This window comes from Zeus faber (assembly GCF_960531495.2).
Source record: "Zeus faber genome assembly, chromosome: 3".
Lineage (NCBI taxonomy): Eukaryota > Metazoa > Chordata > Actinopteri > Zeiformes > Zeidae > Zeus > Zeus faber.
The window spans coordinates 33257923-33276596 of NC_137190.1; the positions used below are offsets into that span (position 1 = coordinate 33257923).

The window sequence follows — 18674 nt, forward strand, 5'->3', positions numbered from 1 at the left end:
GTTTCTTGTTGTGTATATTATATTGCATTGTTTTTAAATCTCCTCGACATCATTAATTAATATTATTTATCTTATAATTGATCTACTTATGTTCTTATAGTTATAATAATAATAATAATAATAATAATAAAAAATATAGCTGCAGGCAGTAATACACAAGATCCAGTTTAGTCATGTTAGGTACTTATTTACAGGTTTCAGACGCTATTAGGTTCCCGAATCTGAGCTCTGTGATTATATGCATGGACGTTTGGAGCGGACTGAGGGATTCTCTCCTACTGCAAATTCTTTCTTTAATCGCTTTCCTTTTGTGGGTATGGGGGCCGCACCGTGCTCGGGTTGGGAGGAGTGCGGGTTCGAGTTCAAATTGGCATTTAAGGAAAACCTGCCGCGTCAGCTCCGGGGGGCCTCATTCCTGCTGCGTGCTACTCAGCCAGAGAGTGTCGTGGCCAGGTTTACGAAGGTAGTCAAACGGAATTTTAGTGGTGACTTCTTTCCTTGAATACAATTTTAATTAAATAACATTTCCATGAAACACGAAAAATGTTGTGGCATTTCTCTAAGTAATAACCATATCACGGCTTCAATTTTTCCGACACCTTGCTGGATCTTGAATGCATCACTTACTCACACAATTGGAGTGGACTCAACGTGGTCAAGTTTTTGTGGACTAATGTTTTTTCGTATTTTTTCATGAATCCGGCAAAGTAATGGGGACCAAAGAGATAAAATATCAATTGAACAGATCCACAGACATCTACCAGGTAAGAAGGTAGATAAATACACTTATACGCCTAGTTTGTAATCTCTACAGAGTGAAAGAGTCTACACTGCACACTGGACATGGTGGCAATGTACATAACCTGCGAATTTATAGTACATAGTTTGATTATGTCACAAAGCGTCTTACTGGAAATCTCATCTCGTTCCTTTAGTTTTCGAACATTTGCATGTCGGTGAAGCACGACCGTCTGGCTCCTGTGGGTCAAACTTGGTTTCTCACTCATTTCTACTCTGTATGTGGATTGATTTGGATGAAACTTAAACCACAAGATGTTTGTGACATAACAGTTCAAACTCAACCATGTTTGTAACTTCTGTCATTGTTGTCTTCCAGATAGTTTCAGCCCTGTTGTAGATACTTTGGCATTTATTGACTTAGTGTGAGAACATTAGTCTGTGAGTTGGGTCGAATCTGGTCGGTTTTGTAAATTTTTTTCAATTTCTGCTCCGTATGTGGATCAATTTTGATGAAACTTCAACCAGGAGATGCAACATACTGGTTCAAACGAGATATAAACCATCTTCATAGCTTCTGTCATTGTTCTGTTAGGTTGGCGATACAATGTCATACATGTCTTTGTCTGAATCAGGTGGCATTTCATGTTATATATATCGATCAATAAAAGCTATAACTTCATTATCATCATCTTTGTCAACTTTTGGGGCATTCTCGACCCAGAACAAACAATGGGTGTGAGGTGATCCACGCTGTTGAAATTCAGTTCTGTAGAAATAAACCAATTATTTTACCAATTGGTTGTTCTGGTGACATTATTACATCTTAAAGGAAACAGTGGATTCTGGCATTCTGGCAGCTGTAACTGGATTCCTGTTAGGGAAGTGGTCAAGGGAACCCAAACACAGGACACACACGGTTTTAGGAGTTTGTACAAGGGTTTAATGTGTAGACAGACAGAGAATCAAGAACAGGTAACAGAAGGGGGATCAGGAGAGGCAGGGACTCGTGACGGGGAAGGACTCACTTTGCAAGGACTCACAAACAGACAGGGACTCAGGAACCAGGAACAGGCAGGGAATTGAGGCCCAAAAAGGGGGAGGAGTAGGCACCCCTCAGGAGGACGGCTGGGGATCTGGAACCCTGCCCAGGCCAACAGGGCAGGTAGGGGGAGGCCTTCAGGAGGGTGACCAGGGGGCCTGTTTGAGAGCCGGACCACTCGGGGGATCGACCCGGCCTCAGGGCAGGAACGGGCTGGACCTCGGGAGAGGCAGCCGATGACTCGGGGACTGGGATGGGCTGGACCTCGGGAGAGGCAGCCGACAACACAGGGACTGGGAAGAGCTGGACCTCAGGAGAGGCAGCCGACAACACAGGGACTGGGAAGAGCTGGACCTCGGGAGAGGCAGCCGGCGGCTCGGGGACTGGAATGATAGACTCCGAAAAAAGGGGAGGTGGAGACAGGGGCCATGTAATTTCAACCGGTTGAATGCTATCATCACAGAAATTACAATATGCAGATTCAATCTTGTTGTAGTAAGCTACAGAACTACTGGGTGAGTCATACTGATGGTGTCCAACTTTGCTTGTGGTGTGTGAATCAGCAACTGCATACCATGATCCCTGCTTGATATCTGCACATGTATTACCAGAAATAGTAAACAAGCATGCATCGTCATCATTTAACAGGGATTTCTGAATTGCTCTATCAATTGGCATGGCTACATTATATGATGCAGAGTCATATTGATTAATACCAATACAGCCAGTAAACGGCTCAGCATACTGTACATTATTTTAAATCTTGCATTAAAAATAGTTTGTAATTATAAAAATAACTTTCTCCCGACTGACACCCAGCAGTCAGAGGGCAACGGTCTTGAAAACAAGTCAGTGCCTCAAAGAAATCCATTCTTACGCATTTATAAACCCATTAGAGATCCATGAAATATAATCATATTGACAAAAATCATTGTTGTGTCTTGTGGCAAAAACAATGTGACATCACCATCAACCAGAGTGTCTGTGTGAGTTTTTCCATGCACTCCGCTCGGGTGTGTCTGGATCCAATCCGATGTTTCCCTTGGGATGGATACGATTGAGACAGCTAATGGTAGGTGTTTCAGTAGTCGTGCTAGTTTCCGTGTCTGTGTCTTACTGTACTGTAAGGCTGGCTCTGCTGACATGGTGTTGGCGCCTCTTTCCCTCCCTCGTTCACACCATCTGTGGTGCATCACAGCACCCTCATCAATTAATCACAACTGCTAAGAGCTCTGACTCTTTACTTCATTGAAAGTGTCTCTACAGTACATGTATACTATTCATATCTACAGTAAATATATCTACATATTTATATATATACTTTTACACATATATATCTACATATATATACTTTTACAAACATATATACAGTATATATATATAGAGTATATATACATATACAGTTTGTATATATACACAGATACAGTATATATATATATATTTATATATACACACACACTGTATATATATATATAAAATTACATACAGTATACATGTATATAATTACATACAGTATATACATATGCTATATATTGTATATATACATTATATATATACAGTGTATACATATTTATACATATATACATATCTATGCACATACATACAGTAGATACATACACTATATACATATGCATACAGTATATACACCGATCACCTACAACATTAAACCACTGACAGGTGGTCAAGGGTGGCATATATTAGGCAGCAAGTGAACAGTCAGTTCTTGAAGTTGATGTGTTGGAAGAAGGAAAAATGGGCAAGCATAGGGATTTGAGCGACGGGCCAAATTTTGATGGCTAGACGACTGGGTCAGAGCAGTACAGGTCTTTGGGGTGTTCCTGGTATGCAGTGGTTAGTTCCCGCCAAAAGTGGTCCAAGGAAGGACAACTGGTGAACCAGCGACAGGGTCATGGGTGTCCAAGGCTCATTGATGTGCATGGATAGCGAAGTCTGGTCCGATCCCACAGAAGAGCTACTGTAGCACAAATTGCCGAAAAAGTTAATACTGTGTTAATGCTATGATAGAAAGATGTCAGAACACATAGTGCATCGCAGCTTGCCGTGTATGGGGCTGCGTAGCCCCAGACCGACCAGAGTGCCCATGCTGACCCCTGTCCATCATCGGAAGTGAGTAAAATGGGCATGTGAGCGTCAGAACTGGACCATGGAGCAATGGAAGAAGGTGGCCTGTTCTGATGAATCCCGTTTTCTTTTATATCATGTGGTCGGCCGTGTGTGTGTGCGTCTTCAACCTGGGGAAGAGATGGCACCAGGATGCATTATGGGAAGAAGACAAGGCGGCAGAGGCAGTGTGATGCTCTGGGCAATGTTCTGCTGGGAAACCTTGGGTCCTGGCATTCATGTGGATGTTACTTTGACATGTACCACCTACCTCAACATTGTTGCAGACCAAGTACACCCCATGGCAACGGTATTCCCTAATGGCAGTGGCCAATGGTTTAAGGATCATGACAGAGAGTTCAAGGTTGACTTGGCCTCCAAATTCCCCAGATCTCAATCCGATGGAGCATCTGTTGGATGTGCTGCAACAAGCCGATCCATCGGGGCACCACCTCGCAACTTCCAGGACTTAATGGATCTGCTGCTGGTGTCTTGATTCCTGATACCACAGAAGACCTTCAGAGGTCAAGAGAGGAACTCTTGTGGAGTTCATGCCTCATGTGTCTGTCTGTCTGTCTGTCTGTCTGTCTGTCTGTCTGTCTGTCTGTCTGTCTGTCTGTCTGTCTGTCTGTCTGTCTGTCTGTCTGTCTGTCTGTCTGTCTGTCTGTCTGTCTGTCTGTCTGTCTGTCTGTCTGTCTGTCTGTCTGTCTGTCCGTCCGTCCGTCTATCTATCTATCCATCTAAAGCTTCAAAACACATAAGCCACCCCCTCCTCCTAACTGAACAATAATGAAAACCACAGAAGCAAACTTTAGTTTGAAAAGGGCTTTGTTGTTCCCGGGTGAACTCTGGTACTCACCAATTATACCAAGTTAAGAATGTTCCTTGGGTCGGCGAAGCATAACAGTGATGTCAATGTTTTTAGAGAGCTAGTTTCAGTGAAAATTAATTGGAAAATATATTTTTATGCAGAAATGGTTCAGTTTAGATATTCGGCAAAGACGATTTTCGTAGGTGCTTCGGGATTTATTTTTGTGGTTTGATCTCCTGTCCTAGTAAAAGTGAGAGAGTTGGATGCTCTGTAAGGGTATTTATAATTTCCTTTTTTACATGAATTATATATAATAATATATTTTATGATATAAGAAAAATATTTTATTTAAATTTGAATTAAATATTATAAAAGAAAAAGTCGCACAGGTTCTAAATGTGTATATCACTGTTGTGTCAAAGTAAAAAAATTGACGCAGGTGTATTTGGTCTGGTCTGCTGCAGGCTACGTGCGATCTAGCACCGTTAACTTATCCTGGCGGGGCAGGACGAAATAAAGTTACAAAAAAAGACAGCTCTACAGTAAATTCAAACAAGCAAAAAAAAAAAAAAAAAAAAATATATATATACATATATATATATACATATATATATATATATATATATATATATATATATATATATATATATATATATACATATATATATATATATATATATATATATATATATATATATATATATATATATATATATATTTTTTTTTTTTTTAACTGTGCTGTCATACAACAAAGAGTATTTGTATGCCATTGCATCTAGGACAGCGGTAGTCTGCAAGTGGAGTTCAAGTTCTCACCTGCAATGCAACTTTTTATTAATCCTTCATCATCAAGAACTGCTGCAATAACTCTGTCCTGTGGACGACCTGTAGAATGACAAGAGCACAGTTTTTGGTTATGGAGAACCACCACCCACCCCCCTCTTTGGAGAACTATTTATCATGTTTGGGTCTAAAAACAACTGATCACTACCTAAAGAGGGGGAGAATCACCACGGTGAGACAAATAAACATAGAAACAAACAACATTTACACAAAAACATGACAACATGTATTGGAAAACAGTTAATTAGGTCCAGGAAAACTGGAACTACAACTGGTCATGTGGCCTCTTCCTGTCATAGTTATGGCAGTAAATGAGGGAGGAAAGGAGAGGAATGCAACCAGGAGGGTGCTGGGATGCAGTCGAAGCAGGTATGGTGGTGTGTGCGTGTGTGTGTGTGATTGGACAGCCTGTATGTGTGTGTGTGTGTGTGTGTGTGTGTGTGTGTGTGGTGTGTGTGTGTGTAAGATGTCCACCGGTAAGTCTACTGTACATGACTTATCCCCAGTGGTACTGGTGTAGAAGGTTGGTATTATGTCGCGGCGCCTTCAAGCAGTGGAAAGGGCCCTGAACTCCGCAGCCTTGTAGACACCCTACGGCTGCAGGAAAGCCCTGAGCACCCTGCCCTGCGGCCACAGAAGACCCCCAGGCTTCCAGAGAAGTCAGAGGGCCGTGGAGCAACCCCCATGCCCAGCCCCGAGGAGCATTGCCCAGTCCCATGGAGCACGAGGAGACCCCGCACCCCAGGCTCAAGACGCAGCCGCAGGTACAGAACCTGGGCCGTGGGCGCTAGGCACGGACTGCAGGCCCGGATCCCAGCCCCATGGTGAAAGACCGACACCCCACCCGAACCGCCTGCCATGTCCACCCACGGCCCGCGTAAGTGGGAGGCCTGGTCCACCTCAGCCGACTGGAGGCCCCACCCGGTGTGAGTGCCAAGTGCCCATACTGGTAGCAGAGTGTGCTCAGCGTGGGGCACCTGGATGTTAGACCCCCCCGCCAATGCCAGCAGGCTGCCAGATATACAGGCCCTCCACCACCCCAAGCACCCAGGGCGCCCACCACAGAGAAGCCGCGTATTCAGGAGCAAAAGGCCGACAGCCGCCCCCCAGACCCCAACCCACACCCACAACAGCAAGCAGCCGCCCCAGGCGCCCCAAAAGGCACCCGATGGCGCTCTCCGCAGCCCTGCCAGGTCGCAGCACACCTTAATCCACCAGGCGCAAGCGGCCAGGACTCCAGCCCAGCCGGCAGGGGAGCCCACCCAGCTGCTCAACCATGCCCCCACACCGACCCACCAGCGATCAGCCACCCCGGAAAACCCCAGTGCTCAATGTGTGCTGTTGGCAATTGCAGTTAAAATTGCGGGGTTGGGGGTGTGAGTCCTTCAGGCAAGTCGAACCCGAGTCACTCGCGCCCCTCCTGCCCCGTAGACCCTGGTCTGGTGGAGTGTTGTGCGGAGTAAGATTGGTGTGCGAGTGTATGTGTTTTAAGCTAATATGAGTGGGATTAAAATTTTGGGACGGAGGAGAAGCACGCTGGGGCAGGAGCATGACAGGCAAGATGGCAGCTGCCTGCCACATCCCCACCCACATAGCTTGCACCCCACCCATCCCACAAGCCCTAGGCCTATTGTGTGGTGTATGGGCCGAGAATGAGTTTTGGCACTGGGAGAGATAGGCGAATTGCGACCAGATCGATGCAGGGGCGCAGCATGCCGGGGAGCAACCACACGGATCCCCTTCTCCCAAACCTGACCATGCTCTAGCACGCCCACCGATCAGCCATGAGTGCAGAATGGTCCGCCATCCGCCATGCCGGGCAGCTCCGCGCCCCCATCAGGCCCCTGGTCAGCCTCCAGCCGCTAAGCATGCGGACCACAGAACAGAGGGTGGGAGACGGCACACCCACCCACAGCCGACCCCCCAGCGACAAACGCACCGGCACCGAAAGCACCAGAGGGCAGGTACCCGGCAGCCCAGTGTGACGACAGGAGACCGCCGCCCACCGAAGGAGGCCACATAGTGAGCCCCGCGCTGAGCACAGCCAACCAGGTTCAGGACCCTGGTTGACAGGACCAGACGGAACGCCTTACCAGCCCCGGCACATGAACCCCATTATTTGATCAGCAACAATCCCCAAGAGCAAGATCATTCATATATTGTTTTATAGTGTCTGATGAACGGCAGGATTTGTGAATATTTCTGGCTTGAGAATGGTTTAAACTTGCGTCCAGTATTATGTTCAAGTCTCCTCCCAATATGATAATTGATTCAGAGAATTTTAAGGGTTTTGAAAACATATTGTGAAAGAAATTTTGGACATCCTCATTGGGGCCATAAATATTAGCTATGGTTAACTTGATGTGACCTAAAATTCCATTAATCATTATGTAACACCCTTCTGGGTCTGATATTGTGGTTTTATTTTGATATGGGATACTTTTATTGAACAATATAGAAATACCTCTTTTTTTTTAGTTGTATGATGTAGAAAACATCTGATTATCCCATTTAGCTTTGAGTTTGAGGTGCCAGATGCAGTGATGTGAGTTTCTTGCAGTAGACAGAAGCTGGCGTTCATCCTGGTGAGGTGACTTAGGTTTTTGCTACGTTTAGCAGGTGAGCCCAAGCCTCTGTGTCATTGAAGTTAGTTAGGGGGTGATGGCACAGTGCATCCAAGGCAATAGCTATACTATCATTCGCATGCTTTCCCATAGATAATTGCACAAACAAATGACAAGTAGACAAAGATAAACATAGAACATTGCAGGATTATACATGCATATAGTGAGAGACAAAATAGAGTGAGTGATCGGAGAAGTGGGGAGAGAGGGATTAGGGAGGTGAGATGATGAGAGTGAGCTTTATTTTAAATCCTGACATAGATAACATGCATATTTCTACATCCTGCAGTATATAATTACCAGAATTACAAGAATACATACATAATGATCAAAATAACCAGGGTGTGGTGGAGGAGTCTCGGAATAACAGACCTTTTATAAATAGTTTATCAACAACCATCGATACCATTTACCCTTCTGCCGGTTCTCCTTCAGAATGGGGTACAGCACCTTCCATCGGTCGTTGATCTCACGGGGGAATTAATCGTTCATATCCAGCATGGTTCCTTTCAGCTCTCATCCTTTGCTTTTAACCAGCTCCCTGTGCTTGAAGTGTTCAAACTTGGAAATGATGGAGCAGGGACGGTCCCCCGCGCAGTGTCCCAGTTGGTGAACCCGGTGGAAGGTGATCTGCTTAACGGGCTCCGTCGGGAGTTTCAGGGCAGTGCGGAGAAAGTCTTTCACCATGTTTTCTGGTGACTCTGTGTTGTTCTCTGGGAGCCCAGAAAAGATGAGGTTGTCCTGCATACTTCTGGATTGTATATCCATATCTTTCATTATTTTATTTTATTTTTTTACAACTTCTATCTCCGCTGTGAGATGCTTTGTGGAGGTTTTTAAATCCGCATTGTTTTTTTGCATTACGTCAACCGTGCGGTGCAGGAAATCAAGGCTGACTTTGATCTCGGTTATGTCTCGGAGAAGTGGACCAAGCATGTCCAGCTTCTTAGTAATCTCATCCAAGACACTAACCTCTACAGCACCTGAGATGAGATCGTCTGTGTCTGTTGCTGAGTCGGTCTTCCTTTTTGTAGGATTATTGCGGTCCTGGTCGTCAATATAATCAATATAATCCTTGAGGTCCTCCACTTTGGTTTCGTGCAGTGTTCCCTTTTTTAAAATTTATATAAATAAATATTATTTGCAATTCGCTTTGTTATCTGTCTGAGATGGAGCTGCCAGTTTCTGAGTCAGTGTAGAAGGGAGCCGCCATGTTGGATCTCTTCTCACTTCTGTCTTCTTACGAGATCACAGCATGCTCCCGAGATCTCACGGCATCATCACAGTGAAAGAAAAAAAAAATTAAGGGAAATGTGCCCCCGCTCCGCATCACAAATCTTATCAGCCTAACAGTGACATTTTGAATTTATGAGAAAATATGAATATAGAATCCCCTAGCATTACCGTGATAAGGTCTTCGCTAATGGTATATACCAAGGCTCTTCAACCTTTTTCAGCCCAAGGACCCCTCGGTGGATAGAGAAACAGCAGGGATACCCTAGATTTCTTATATGAAAAATTGTGTTGCATTTTAGGTGTGGCATATAATAAAATATTTATAATGCCTTATTACTAAGCTCAGTATACTTTTATTATAATGTAGTCCAGTTTTGACGATTGTAAGTAGTTGTTTTTTTTATCAAGACCTGGTCTTAAATGGTCTGTGTGTAGAAAGAAAATGTGAAATCCATCTTTTCTCTGTTTTCACAAATAAAATTAAGTTTTCATTAATCTGAAAGAGGTTTTTACATGCCTTTTAATGTCAGCGCAATAATACAAACCATTTACCATGTGTTTTAATTAAAGGTATGTCTGTCAGAGATACAGTAGGTCACTGAAAATTCGGACGTTTTTGAACTTTACTTAAAGATCCATCAGAAGCTGCTGAATCGGCTCGGTTTCAACTAATTACTGAAATAAAAAAATGCAGCTGTTCTAGAGTTAATGGTTGTAGTTTACTAAATTAAAAAAACTTAAAGATACATTTTCAAGATTTTTCAAAAAAATAATTTGCACATTTAAAACAATTTGAGGACCCCCATGCAGTACCTCCGCAGACTCCCGGTTGAAGACTGCTGGTACATAAAGTATATAATGGTATTTGTGTTTATGGTATGTATTGGTGTATCCATATAGAGTCAGGAATTACATCTGAACAGCTGATCTGCTCTACAAATTCTTTGCAGCAGCGTCTGAATAGAGCCACGATGCAATTTAATCACTCCTCATCTGTCGAGAATGGAACAAATACAGTAATAGCTATAACCTTCATTCTTTCCCTTTTCTTTATTTTTTCTCCATTAAGTCTCTTTTAAAGCCTCTGCCATTACATTTTCCTTCTTCCATCAACCATCCATGTAATCTATAGACTAGACCGACGGTGTCATTTAATTTCATTCAAGTATTTTCTCATTCTTCTTCCTTTTTTTCCTCAAAGCCTTGGCGACCCTGAGCTTCTTCTTCACTTCTCATCGCCTACAAATTAAGGCGGAAAATGCCAGGGTCCAGAAAGTCCTGCCATGTCTTTGCTCCAGCCTAGCACTGAGCCATCAGTTGGACCTCAGGGGTCGCGGATAATGAGTCAAATCCTCCTTATGTGAAGAATTAAAAGCAGATCGGTGTATTCAGTAGGTGTGACGAAGTATCTCTCCGACAGAGGATGTTGGGGGTTAGAGGTCAATCTCTAACACACTCTCACACTGCCTCTCTAACGCATCCATGTCCATGTCCATCCATGTCGATCAGCCCTGGCACTTGTTGTGGCGTGATAAGCGCAATTTATGCATGCATGAAGATGGGTGATTCCATTCTTTCTCTCTCTCTCTCTCTCTCTCTCTCTCTCTCTCTCTCTCTCTCTCGTCCTACTTGTAAATAGCACAAATCTTCTTTCAAATCTTTCGTCTTTGATTTGTTTGACTTTGACCTTGGCTTGAAAAGCGAAAAATGCTAACCACACACACCCCTCCTCAAGTCTAAATGGAAATGCATTATTGCTATTCAAAGCAGCAACAGCAACGACAAAACATAACAAAATATGAGAGAAAAAAAAAACGCAGGGGTGGGGTGGGGGGCATCGAACAAATTCATTCATCATTCAACCGGGGGAGCAGCGCAAACTCGCGGATTTCATCATCTTGCGCTCATCAGCAACAACTTCTTTTTAATTATATGTTTGGCTCCTTGACTGTCTAACTCCCCTCTCCACCCAACACCACCTCTCTCTTTCTGTTCCCGATGCGGTAAAAACCCATCAGGAATCTAGAAGTAGCCTCTGTCCCCGTGTCTCTAAATCAAATTCTGGGGGTGCGGGAGGGGGGTGGTTGGGTTGAATTATTTACCAGTCATTGATGTGGAGGTTGACCAGCAGTTTGGCTTGTGAATTATTCATACCCCTGTCCACGCCTTACTCAGAACTATTAACATGGAAAATATGTCCACGTTGTATTTGTTTTACTGCTGCCGGACCGGCAGAGCCCTGCCATTCGCCCCCCCCCCCCTCGGTTGACTATTTGTTTATTAATATTTCCCATACATTCCCAAATTTGCGAGATGGCATTTTCTGTCAAACTTTTTTTTGTTTATCCCCTTGAAGCTGCAGTCAACAAGCTAAAGAAAACCTGCTCATTTATATCTATTTTTTAGCTCAGAACCAATTTTGTTGACATAGAAACAATCTGAAAATTAAACCCGTCCAAGGCGCAGACACTCAATATCGTCAAGAGGTTTGCTAGGCCCCCAGATCATCTTTTTCCTCAGATTTTTAATGCTGACAGCTGTGAAGTTTTTTGAATTAATTCAATTGAAAATAATTGAAATGATAACATGATAAATCAGACCTACAGCTGAGTTTGTGGTGATATGAATGGTTGGATTATAATGGTTCCATGCATTAGGGTTTAATTACAGTTTAATTTCATATTAAACAAAGACAAAATTGAAAGTATAGCAAAATAGCAAAATGGACCTGCTCACTTAGATGAGCAGCTTTACAAATCAGATGACCTCCTGTAACTCTTTGATTTTGTTTCTGATTTTATAACCTAATAGTATTGTAAAAAATGCACTTTGCAAACACTATATAAGGGGAGTTTAAAACTCTCATTCATTGAAAAATTGTAAATATCCAGCTGGTCAAATGACTCGTTGCATAAAAAAACATATTTTGTGATGTGAAACCCAGACGCAGATCGTTACCAGGGGGAGGGGGGTCCGACCGTCAGGTGCATTTTGGGATTTGGTGTAAATCATGCTTAAGACTAGTCACTTTATTTACTATAAATTATTATTTCCACTGATCTAATGTTTTTTATTTCTTGAAATTTAGACTTTCAATTGTAAAACAAATTCACCGTGGTTTCACTTCTTGCACATGCCTGTGCCCGACCTTTGCGTTCTTGCTGGGAAATGCAGGCCCCGCCAATAACAATGACAACAGCATATAGATGAGTACATACTGTACATAACGAAAAATACATTGACATAACAGCTAAAAAAAGCAGCATCAAACATGAGATTTTATTTAACAAAATAATCTCACGGCTTACCACTTCAATGATTACGCTGTATTTACATAAAAAAAACTTTTATTTTTTTCCGGGGAAAAACGTTTTTTTCTTTACTTTTTGTTTTACACTTACAAATGTTTAATAAATAAATAAATAAATAAACAAACAAACAAATAAATAAATATAATATATGATACTATAAATATACATAATACATAAATGAATAAATAAATAAATATTGAAAAGTCTGTATCAGGGTGCGACAAATCCGTCTCTTTTCTGTAATCCGATATTGAGGTTTCTCGGGTCAAAATTAGCTTTTTTCGTTTTAATTGCACCGGCGGAATGAGCGCAGGCCGAGGAAGCACTTTTTTTTTTGTTTTTTTAAGAGATCACCGGCTAATCCGGCCCGGGCTGCAAATCCGCTTCTATACATTCATATATTCATGTGCGATCCCCCTCCTTGCCCTTCCCGTGTGGAAACGTGTACCTCTGCGTGTTTGGGTCCAACTGAAGTGCCACTCTAACCCTGTACACAACATTTTCTTTTGGTCTGCTTCCTCTGCTGACAAGTGCAGCCTTGCTGTCTGGCAGAGGGTTGCAGAAGGCCCGTCGGTGTCTTAAAATCCACTGTACAACCCCTTATTTTGCCCTTCTTCTCTGCAGACACGATAACCGCCTTTCTGGGGGTCGGCTCTTTACTTTCTAGACATCAGAACTGATTAAAATGGATTACCTATGGATGGCCAGGAAAAAAACAGCATATTTAATTGATCACTGCCCGTTTAATCTCTTAAAACGCTTCGCCCCCTCATGCCCCTATTAAAGAACTAGGTGGTGTTAAAAGTCCCCTTTCCCCCCCGACACATCAAATTATTTATACCAGCTCACACTGTTGGAAGATCCACGCATATCATTTTAGCTGTGTCTTTATACCTTGGCTGCCAAGAGTCTTGTATTTCTTACCTAAGGAAATCATGTCAGAAACAAACAGAACATTTTTTAATTATTATATATTGTAAAAAATATTGCAAAAAAATACAAAATAAATACTGAATAGAAAATTGTAAAAATAATATAGATAATAATTATAAAACATAATAATAAAAAATAAAAAATAAGAACAAAAAAGAAAGAGAAACGATGGACTCAAAAGATACACTTAAAATGGCTTTCTGTCTTAACTCCTAAGTCTGTTTTTCAGAGTGGAGCATCGAAAGTGCTGTTTTCTTTATTTCTCTGAACTTCCATGAAATTGACAATTGGAAATTATAAGATAAAGATACGATTTTCTGTCTTGTACAAGTGTCACTGCGAGATAACAAAAGCTCTGTTCTTCTAGGCACTAAGAATATGATCCCGCTGTAAATGTTTATCTTCCACATGATGTCTAACACACATTGTTTGTAATGTAATGACTTCCTTTCCAAATAAAGATAAAACCCAAACTGCGACAAACAAATTAAGGATTTTGGAGAAATAAATAAAATTCCACTCTTGTTCCTGACAATCGCAAACATTTGTAGATTCTCATAAATACTAATGCAACAGTTGTAGTGGGTGGGGATAAGGAATGCAAATGAGAAAATTCAGTTTTGCACTTTTTTTCTTCCTCCCTTTGAATTGGATCCAAGTCCTGAAATCCCAGTGCTTAAGGTTGTGTACAAAGAGGTGATATTCACCGACGCCTCAGGCAGCCAATGCTTGTTTCTGGAGGAGTTAAAAAATGTCTTTTAATCCTCCATTTTGTTGACAATAGTGTTTTTTTTGCTGCCGCTTCTGCAAAAAGTAACAAGGGTACTACTTCGAACTGCAAAGCAGAATATTTCTAATATTGCTATGATGAAGTTACATTTCTGTTAATGAGATAGAAAAGGTTAGACCAATACAGAGATAGATACAGTATATTCTATTTCTTCTACACTGCACATTGGATGTATACTATTATATCCTGATTATCCTGATATTTTTTAACTGGATTATTTTTCCTCTTACATTTTTCTTCTATTATCCTGATTATACCCAGCACAGTCTTTTGAGTATTTCACTGCACATCACTGACAATGTGACAAATAAAACTTTGAACTTTAACTTTGAAAAATCAAGAAGAAAATGTGGTGGGGCTGTGAAATGACTCTGAAGCAATGGGAAGGTCAAGAAAGACGTGAAAACCTCAGATTCTTATTCGCTTGTTTTTCGGAAACTCAAATGTGGCGACGATCGCAGCATCTAATCTGGGGTTTGTAGCCTCTTGCTTTTTCTTGTGAAGAAGATTACAGGGAGGATGATGAAACACAAAACAGCAATCGGAGTTGACCACAGATTATGATTTCTGTTTCCACTCGACGCACTCAACTGCAGAAAAATTATTTGACTATTACGTTATTTGGAGTTAAAATTGAGTACTAAGATGCCAGCAATCCTGAAGTTTATTGAGTTCACACCTATTATGAGGCAAACTATTTAGACACATTCCTTGATGAATAGGTTACATGACTTGCATGTCAAAATGGTTACAACAATTGCAAAACCACCTGCATATTCTTCCGAATAGATTAATCAATGAACAAAAAGCTTACAAAATGGGATAATCCAGTGTTTTGAGAGGGAATTTCACATGAGCTGGGCTAGTCGAGTCCATCCGCAACCTTGCATTTAGCTTACACAGTCCTGTCGCATTTGGCATTCAGTCCCGTCGCTATCTCAGTACTGAAAAAACAGGAATGAAATTGGTATCGACCTACTTGTCTGAGACAAACAATTACCCCCAAAATGTGTAGTATCCCTTTAAAATTTCTAGAAATTTTGAAAGAATGAAAAACATGTAATGCCAGATGTAGTTATTGTAATGTTAATGTTAGGATTGCACACAAAGGCATTCATTATTGAGACAATCTCAAACCTGAAAAAAAAAAAAAAAGATAATATCATTGTCTTTGTTACTCTAGCGTGCTGTCAGTTTAATAATGATCGAAGTCTGTCTCCATAATGACAGCCCAAGGTCTGACCCAACAAGCTTGCATATTTCACAGCGAGGCTGCGAGGCTCCTCACACTTGACGTATATCTCGGCGGCACGACATGGCTTAACTGATGAGTCAAACAAGTTTGAAGGCTGTACCTCTAGATGCTCACAAAGGAGTGGGGCTAATAGCCCTGTCAGGAAACACAAAATCCCAGGTTACGTGGTCCAATCTGAGTTATTGTCAGAGGGAGAGGCTCAGGTGCTCGATACCATCAAACAGAAAGCAGTTGGTCTCCCGGCCCTGATGAGCGGAAAGTAAAGAGTTCCCTCGCTGAGTGACGGGCACCTGGTCGATGACGAGGAGGGTTTTCTTTCGGCAGCGAACAAATCCTTAGTCACTGTGAAATATGTGGCGCCCATTAGACTTGACACGTGAACTGCCTTTTTATGTTAATCATCTCTTACGGTGACCACATAATTGACCAAAACCAAAGGGCATGTTTTTCTTTATTTTTTTCTGGCGGATTTACATGTTATTGATCTCAAGGCTTCGTAAAGATGAGGTAAATGGATATATTCAACCATTTAATTTTTGATACAATTGTTATCACAAAGGATTACAATTGTATCCAATGCATTTCTGAAATTGAGATACTGAAATATTTCATATGAACATCAACGGAAACAATTGCTGCGTCCGTGAAGTTGTACTTTACCCGTCAAGATGTACTATGTCCTTCAAGACGTATTATGTCCATCAAGGCATAATCTATCCCTAAAGGCGTACTATGTCCGTAAAGTTGTTTTATCTACTAGACACTACATGACAGTACTGCATAGACATCACATACTCATTTTCCGTACTGAATAGTATGCTAGTAGCAGCGACTAAAGGCGGCTATGCCAGTATGCAGCACATGATTAGTTCTTCCCACATAAACTGATGCAAATAAACAGCCATACCCTTTCTATAAGCATTATCTCGCACACTCTATCTTGTTTCGATCAAAAGGCCTTTTTGCATACTTAACGTCGTGTGATTTAAGTTAACTGGGCTTAAAAAGCCTTCGCTGGAGCGTGGGCATGACGAAATAATGAGTGGGAAGGAGGCAGAGCGAGAGCACCAGCGGGAAACATATTTTGCGTCAGAATGACCAGATGAATCAAGTCCCACCGACGGTATTCATACATTTCAACACATTATTATTAAAGCATGACTTTGAAGAAGTAGCTCAGGGAAGATATGGGGGGGGGCAACCTTTTACTGTAAAATCTCTAGTAAATAGGGTTAATTTGATTACCTTTTCTGATAATAATTACATTTAAAACTCGAAATCTCTAAAATTTCCCCGTGAAACGTTGAATGTGTTTTTTCTCGTTAGCCTTGAACAAGAAAAATAAACATATATCTAACCATGGGGTGTGGCCAACCCCCCCCCCCCCCCCACACACACACACATTTTTATTTTTCCATCTCAGAGCAAGCAACCGTGTGCACAGACCAGAGAAAGTCTTAAATATAGGATTTGTGCTGGTTGAACAATTCATCTTCAGTCTGTTCTTTTCTAATGCAAAATGTGAAAACAGCTCAGTGCATTTCACAGAGCATTCATACATATATTCATACGCCGCGGCTCACACGCATGCAGAGATGAAATCGGACACACACACACACACACACACACACACACACACACACACACACACACACACACACACACACACAGCGGCTCCGCTCTCTCTCCCAGCTTACACCGTTACACCACACACACACACACACACACACACACACACACACACACACCCGCACATGCAGCGGCTCCGCTCTCTCCCAGCTTACACCCTTACACACACACACACACACACACACACACACACACACACACACACACACACACACACACTTTCAAACTACAAAGATCTTTTGTCATTTTCACCTCCTTGGAAACTGTAAAGACCTCACTTATACCGCAAAATCCCTGTTGTCTCCAGTCTGTAAAAGAAAAAAAAAAAATGACGGAGAGATGCAGGTTTACACCTAAACTGTGATCAGAGGTCGTGGTGTTGTGAGGCCTGCGAGCTGCGGCAACTTTCCTCTAGAATCTAAAAGAAAAAAAAAATAGAAAAAGAACAAAAAAATAAAAATAAAGCCCTTGGCTTGGATTGAAGTCTAGTTTTACACTAGATGATCAAACAACAGCGCTTTTGATACAAACACTCCTAGAAGATGAAAAGGAACATTATAAGTAATGGGTTGATGTACTGTGTCTAGGGGGCGGGAAAAAAAAAGAAAATGTACGCAAAATTCGGAGAAAGAGGCGTCGGTGCTTAGCCAGCCCTCGACATACTCTCTCTTTTTCTCTTTAACGCCATTTACTTGTCACCCCCGAGAAAGAAGAGATCCCTATTTGGGTTTATTACCCGCCGTCGAATGGCCCCGGCTCCCCCTGTGATGGCTTTAGCCCTGACTGCTCCGCCGCCGCCATGGCCAATTAGCATAAGCCCTAGCTTTTTGATCAACACAAAGCTCCCACTCTTGTATGGTATTGACACACCTTGCATATAAATAGGCCAATTAAAGGCAGAATTTCACACGGTCTGACATCAGTTATTTTGAATGAGAATCCGCTGCTGAGCAATACGTTACAGTCACCAAAACTTGTAGACAGATTTGGGTTATTTTCCCACCCATAACTCTCCTTCACATGTCTTCCTGTTTTCCGTGACAGCTGTTGCAGGGGAAGTCCATCCCCAAGCTGGGGACGCTGGACCAGATCGAGACGGGGAGCGGCGACCTGGAGGGACGCTATAGCGGCGACTGCGACGACGAGGACGGCTGCGGCGGTTCGGGCGGTGGGGAGACGAAGAGAAAGGTCCTCAGGGTGTCTAAACGTAAGTCGTCCTCCAAACCTGTGTTCTCAACTTCTTCTCATTTGTAGTGACTTAGCAACTTCCAGAACCCTTCTCCAGCCCGACAAAAGCCCTGTTTTTGGTAGTTATTTTTGGCTGAATTGATAACACCATTG

General features: G+C 42.3%; 1 protein-coding gene across 1 annotated transcript in view; it reads left to right on the forward strand.

Annotated features, from left to right (window-relative positions):
- The window catches only part of gpc5a (glypican 5a), a gene marked incomplete at its 3' end in the record, with an annotated part of 118713 nt that overhangs the window by 81349 nt on the left and 18690 nt on the right, over positions 1-18674 (forward strand). The window contains exon 8 of the mRNA XM_079997346.1: positions 18378-18540. Coding sequence (XP_079853472.1) covers positions 18378-18540 — 163 coding nt within the window. The remainder of the gene's footprint in view (positions 1-18377; positions 18541-18674) is intronic.